At 31.4% G+C, this 7,530-nt stretch overlaps 1 protein-coding gene across 1 annotated transcript in view; it reads right to left on the minus strand.

The window, feature by feature from the left end:
* Positions 1-7,530, minus strand: part of LOC107597763 (calcium-activated potassium channel subunit alpha-1-like) — a 93,804-nt gene that overhangs the window by 34,179 nt on the left and 52,095 nt on the right. Inside the window, exons 4-7 of the mRNA XM_016288943.1 lie at positions 5,484-5,577; positions 4,192-4,303; positions 1,376-1,451; positions 275-350 (exon numbers count right to left, since the gene is read on the minus strand). Coding sequence (XP_016144429.1) covers positions 275-350; positions 1,376-1,451; positions 4,192-4,303; positions 5,484-5,577 — 358 coding nt within the window. The remainder of the gene's footprint in view (positions 1-274; positions 351-1,375; positions 1,452-4,191; positions 4,304-5,483; positions 5,578-7,530) is intronic.

Below are 7,530 nucleotides of genomic sequence, written 5' to 3' on the forward strand. Positions count from 1 at the left end.
CTGTTTGGACTCTCTTTCTGACGGCACCCATTCACTGCAGAGCATCCATTGCTGAGACACTGATGCAATGCTACATTTCTCCAAACCTGATGAAGAAACAATCTTTCATTTTTATTTTTGGTGAACTGTTCCTCTTTCTCGATACATGTTTTTGTGTTATTATGAATGATTCATTAGTGGACATTATTCTAAAGAAGAAAAAGTATGTTTTCGTGATCTTTCATCAAAATGTAGCTTTTCACCATCCAGTTCATTCCTGAGGCGACTGACTTACCAAATGTATGAAGCCCGCTGCCGTCAGCCATGTGCTTATAAAGATTGAGCACAAATTCACCAACTTTATGGAGTTGCTATAAAAACAAATATTAGAAATACTCACATCAACGCACAATTGATACTCGCATGAATCAACATTTTTGAACTAATACTGCACATAATTTTGAATTCAACCAGAGCATATTTTGGAAAGCCTGCTAAACCTTTCATAAAAAACAAAACATTTGCAAAAGAACAGAAATGACTCAGATGACTAAACGTTCGGCTGTATCCATAAACTTAAATTCTTTGTATAATACTGGCCAATTTTAGTCCAAAAATCATTTCAGATTGTTTTGGCACAGTTTATTCAGTAGATTTCACCTCTCCATTTGAATGAATTACAGTGAGATTATTCATTTTGTTGCACAATAAGCTCTCCTGGACATCTGCGCTAAAGCTTTATATCTAAGCCGCAGGGAGACGGACAGATTTCTGAGCACAATGTCAAAGATATTCAAGCACGACAGGCAGAATAGAATATAATAAAATAGAATAAAATAGAATAAAATAGAATTAAAACTACAAGAAAAAAAATCCGTAGAAAAATTGTCATTTTTGGCCGAGACATTACTAAGCTATTTCCTTTAACCGTAAAAACAACACAATGCAATGCATAATTCAAAATACAGGTGAAACACCTGTGAAAAATACAGTAAATGTATCTATATTAATACTGTACATCATACCCTATTTAAACAGACTTTTCTGAGTGTGTAATATAATATAATATAATAAAGATAAAATTGCAGTTAAACTATTTGTCAATTGAAGAATTTATACATTTTATTCTGTAAAATCATGTTTTGGAAAAAAAAAAAAAGACAGCAAATCATCCTCGGTGAACACACACTTTAAAAGAACGACTCTAATGAAATCTACAAAGCACAATATATAAAAAGCAAATCTACCTAGATTATAAAATGTTATCAGATTTATAAAAAGTATGATTTTCATTTAAGATCAAGGATAACGCTAAAGAACATGCAGGTGAAGAATTATAAACAGCTATTTCCACATGAGTTCAGAAATCACATGCTGCACTTGAAGGGATTCTTACCTTGTTTTTAAGATATTTAAAAACTGTAATATTTCTGAAAACTGGATCAGCCTCAAGGCTCTTAAGAACCTCAATCCTGCATGAAAGAGCAGAAGCAAGTAAGAAACACACTTAAGACTCTCATGAAATAACATCGAGACCCAGAACACATTAAAACCCACAGAGAACCGAGTTCAGCTCGTACCTTTGAAGTGTTCGGCCATGTTTAACAGCGACACTGATTTCATCAGCCTGTAAGAACACGACTAACAAACAATACTAACTAACCGCAGCTACAAAAAATAGAAACCTTCAAAATATCGCAAGGAATATGCAAATATCTGTCTTTGGAAGCTCTAAAAGTTGAGAGCCGCAGCGCTGAACTGAACACATCTGGACGGAGTTTATTTCTCGCTAGACTGACAGAGCGACAGACAGTCGGCTCAACATCTGCACTCAACATTCATGACGTAAAGGCCTAAATTTGAGTTCTGGTTTCAGAAGCATTACAGTGAAAAAAAACAAAAGCTCAGAGAGAAAAACATGTGACTTCAGTGAGGTGACCTTGCTCATTATTAACACACACACACACACACACAAATGCATGACAGATTCACACACACATACTCATTCTACTTCACATCTCATTCATTGCTCAACATCTTTCAATGTGGCTGTGTTCTCAATAGTACAGTGCATATTATTTCTGCAGTACAGACTATAGTATGCATACTAGACACAGTAGTCAAACAGTCTGACTCTATAATCATCAATTATTCAAACTACAAGTGTTTGATGTTCCAAGAAACGAATGTCTTTGATGTTTAAAAACAGACGGAATTACGTGTAACCTTTTAAAACTGCCGTGAAAACACCCCAACCCAGGATGAATATGTTCTGAAAGCCTGTTCAACATGCACATCATCTGCCGCAGTCAAACAGTCTGACTCTATAATCATCAATTATTCAAACTACAAGTGTTTGATGTTCCAAGAAACACGGATTACGTGATTCCAGCATCTTCTGAAGATCATCGGAGTGGGTTTGCACGTGCAGAACTCACTGATACAATGTAACAGTTTTTGAATGGCTTTTAGAATGTTGTGACGCGGTCGCTAAGCAACCATTCTATAGCTGACGGCAACACAAAACTAATGTCTTTGATGTTTAAAAACAGACGGAATTACGTGTAACCTTTTAAAACTGCCGTGAAAACACCCCAACCCAGGATGAATATGTTCTGGACACACTCCACACACACACGCACACACACTCACACACCAACAAAAGGACATTAAGTCAATGAAAGCTGAATAATAACTAAAGCAGGATGATGTGACCCCGTGACCTCCTGTTCCCTATAGGAGGATTAAACTCATAAGCTGCGCTTTGACCACGACTCAATTCATGAGAGAGATGAAGCATTAAAGCAGCCACATATAGGCCTCTTCTCCAATCAAAGTAGATTTGCAGAGTTTTATGTAGTGTTTTTCCGCTTTTACTACATTATGAAGGCCTTGTTCCAAATCACTCATGCTTGTAAAAGTTTACAAGAAGTTTGATGTATCATTTTTTTTAAACTAACTAAAGTTTAAAAGTTTGGAGTCTGTAAGATTTTTTTACGTTCTTCTAAGAACCAAGGCTGCATTTATTTGATCAAAAACACAGTAAAAACCACAAAAAAAATTATATATTATTACCATTTAAAATAAGTGTTTTCTATGTGAATATCTGTTAAAGTGTAATGTATTTCTGTGATGCGCAGCTGTATTTTCAGCATCATTCCTCCAGTCTTCAGTGTCACATGATCTTCAGAAATCAGTATAATATGCTGATCTGCTGCTCAAGAAACATTTCTGATTATTATCAATGTTGAAAACAGTCGTGCTGCACAATATTTCTGTGGAAACTGATGCATTTCATTTTTCAGGATTCACAGATGAATAGAACTTTTAAAAAACAGCATTGATTTGAAATAGAAACCTTTTCTAACGTTATAAATGTCTTTACTCTCACTTTTGATCAATTGAATGCGTCCTTGCAGAATAAAAGTCTAAAAGGTTCCGAGCAGCTAAGCTTTAAAAACAGATTCGACGCAGTGCTCAGACTTTCTCAGGCAGACGGTGACAGTCGAAACAAAGAAATCCTGGAAGTCTCCTGAAGTACAAAGTCAATCCCGAACTCGTTTAGAAAATGGGTTTCGACTTTCGACTCCAAACAATTAAATGATATTTCATTACTTTGAAAAATCACGAATAATCCAGTGAAAGTGCTTGTTCTGCGATTAATTAAACACACGTTGCAGGTTAACACTTGCTCCAAGAACGGCATCTGCGTCCTGCTTCATCACCACAGACAATAATGCTGACCTAAATTAGTGAAAACAGTCTGTAATTGCAAAATAATGAATGAACCCGTCTGTTTCCGAGCAGCTGAATGATTCCTGCTGTAGTTTTATGATTATTCAGAGGTTTAGATGTGACCTGAGCTGCTCATGCCCTCAAAAGACCTCAAACATGATGCATGAGAACAAACAATCAGCTATTTTAAACAATAGGAGGATTTCTAGAGAACGTCTCTCTAATTCCCAGCACGCCAGAGATCACAAATCCCAGCGAGCTGCTGAATAAACTGATTTGGTGTAACGGATGGTGTGTTACAGATTGTGTTTACTGACAGATTAAGGGTAATGCATGTAATGTCCAGCAGGTGGCGCTGCAGACCTTTATCTAATAATATCTTCCGATGAGTATTACATTTCTAACACCCTCTGGTCATAATCTGATGAAATAATCAGGTATTAAAGGTAAAGTGTCAGTAATGGGAGAGTGCTTTACCCAGCCAGCTCCTGTTCAGATACACGGACACAAACACAGGCGGGACGGTGAAGAAATCCACCACTGAATTCACCTCCAGCCAGAACCACAGCTTATCATTGGCTGCGATGAACTGCCAGAAGGCAGAAAAGAAAGCCAAAACACATGTCAGTCAACAAATGCATACAAATAAACCAGTTTTATAGTTAATTAAAAAATAAAAGTGTTTTTGGCAATTGAAATAAAGCTTAAATAAAATTTAATAAATAATAAAAATATAATAAAATATAAAACAAAAGTAAAAAAAATGATAAACTAAAGTTAAAACTAAAACTTAAATAATAATAAATAAAAATACATAAGTTTAAGTTGAAGTACTAAAATATTTTATATTACTTATTTTATATTATATTTTATTACTTAAATAAAAACAAATCAGAGCTGTACAGAAATATTTTTCTAATATTTAACTATTAAAAATGACAAAAATACAAAATTATAACTAAAACAAAATATGAACATAAAAGCTCATTCAAAACATTAAGAAATACACAACAGAATGTAATTAATACTAAAATAACACTGAAATAAACTGAATAATGAATTCATTAAAAAATATATAAATATTAGATGAAAAACCCAAACTTAAAAATATATTTAACTAATAAAAATGACAAAAAAACATAGAATTACTAAAACTTATATATATATATATATATATATATATATATATATATGGCTAATTTAAAATAAGAAATATATAATAGTATATAATTAATACTAAAATAACACTGAAATAAACTGAATAATATAATATAGTAATATTAAATATTAAAAATAAACATATTAGACGAAAACCTATACTTAAAAAAAAATTAAATGAAAAATAAGTTAATAATTAATTAAAATGACAAAAAAAATTACAAAAGCTTAAATTAAAATAATATATACAAATAAAAGCTAACTCATACTATTAATAAATATATAAAAGTATATAAATAATACTAAAATAACACTGAAATAAACTGAATAATAAAATATTAAAAATACAAATATTAGATGAAAAGCCTATACTTAAAAAATCTTCAATTAAAATTTTAAATACATGCGTTTAAACTTAAGTACTAAAATGACTAAAACTGGAATAAAAACAAACCAAAGATATACAGAAATATTTTTCTAATATTTAACTAAAAAGAAAACAACTACAAAAACTTTAAGTAAAATTACATTATACCAATAAAAGCTAATTCAAAGTATTAACAAATGGTATATAAAAAAATACTCAAATAACACATGACAAATAAACTTACACGCAGTCCAAAGTACAAGAGGAAAAACACATTGAAGGCCATATCGATCTGCAGCCAGTAGTCCTTGTAGAAATGCTGACAGGATTCGATGGGTCTGTTTAAACACAGAAAAACAGACCGCAGTTCACTTTAATGACGGTTCAGTGAAAACTTTACTGCAATCACCTGCAAGTAAATACTGCATTATGTTATCTATATTCTATTGTGAATAAAATATAAGTTTATGAGATTTGTAAATTATTCCATTCCTTTTTTACTCACAATTTGTACAGTGTCCCAACTTTTTTGGAATTGGGTTTGTAAATGATCTTACGCTAACTTTATACATTACACATTAAAAGTTTGAATCTTTAACATTTGCATTAAGCATTATTTCATTAAAGCATTCGATCGATCAATACATTTTAGTAATAATGAATCCCTTCATTTCATAAATGTATAATGCAGCTCTCATTTAGACGTTAAATGCATCTTATTCCCGACAGCGGAAAGAATTAACATCATTATGAAGCAGAAAACTAGTCAGAAATATTATGAATTATTAAAGCAATGATATTATGACTCTGATGTGTGCTATTATATGACATACAGTAGGTCCATGTTTTTTTATCCCTTGAAGGCAAATAGAAGAGTCTTTTTCCGTGTAAATATTTACTGCTAATAACGGTCGGCACATGTACAGCACGAATACTTTTTCTTATACTAAATGACGGCAGGTAGACAGTGTAAGCTATATATCTGAAATGTTCTGATTGTCTTTGGTTTCTCGTAATGATGCAGATGCTCAGGACAGATCCAATGAGTGGGTAATTGGTAACAGGATTAGATGCCTCGTTTGAATTCAGTCAGAGGCAGTCTGTGTGGACAGAGAGAGGACGAGAAACCCGTTCTACAGCGCGTTCAAATGAAAGAAGAAAAACTAAAGATCGATGGACGGACCAAAGAATGGATAGGAGTGCATAAAAGAAAATGAAGACTATCTTAGGACCATTTAGTATTTTTGTTCTACATTATGACTTTATGTTCAAGGAAATTAAGCAGATTTACCCACCAAAGTCTCATTATTGCAAAGAATCTGGACATTTGACTTTTACTTGTTTTTTTCTCTCATTACTATAATACAGTATTTCTTTACTGAAAATACCGAATTACTAAACTCTCAGCCAACAAACAAAACAGCATATTAACAATCATTATCAGAACTGCTTTATAATTATTATTATCATTAGATTTTGATAGTTTATGTAACATAACATGTATATGCAAATTTAAAGTGGAATATATACATTCATTAGTAATTAACAGAATTTAATATCAATCAAAATATGTGATATATCAAAATATTTATATATATTGATACAAACTTTATATATATATATAGAGAGAGTTGACATATATTCTGACTGATATATATGCATTACAGTACATGTCTGTTAATGACTAATGAAAGTGAAACACTTTTAATTCAATTATGCTTTCTTATACATCAATTATTCTGTCAATTCTATTATATTCAGGAAACTGGTCAGCATAACATCATAGGGCTGTCACTAATGATTATTTTGGTAATCGACTAATCGGTCGATTATTCTGATGATTAATCGAGTAATCAGATTTTTTTTTTGTGGTAATAAAAATAGACCTAAGCGAACAATAGACTTTAAAATGACTTAAAATACATATGTAATAGCAATGAGGCAATAATAATTGGTTCAAATAAAATATCAAAAGCAATTAATCATGTTGTTTTATTAAACAATGTTAAAATACATGTAATAAAACAATATAATCAACTTATGTACATTACATCAGCATACAGTTTATTAAAAGCAATAAAACAAATGCTACCTTGATGTATAGGCCTAAACACTTTATTTAAATCCGTTTTATTTTAATATATTTTTTACATATTATAGTAATGACAATTAACTTTTTTTTTTAAATAATGTTTTGGGAGGAAGTGTCAAAAAAATACATTTTTATAAAAATCATAAAAAGTTCCCTAAAAATATCTACAGAAAAAAATGTAAATCCTAAGAATAAATAT

Source organism: Sinocyclocheilus grahami, unplaced genomic scaffold (genome assembly GCF_001515645.1).
Source record: "Sinocyclocheilus grahami isolate Dianchi unplaced genomic scaffold, SAMN03320097.WGS_v1.1 scaffold236.1, whole genome shotgun sequence".
Classification (NCBI taxonomy): Eukaryota; Metazoa; Chordata; class Actinopteri; order Cypriniformes; family Cyprinidae; genus Sinocyclocheilus; species Sinocyclocheilus grahami.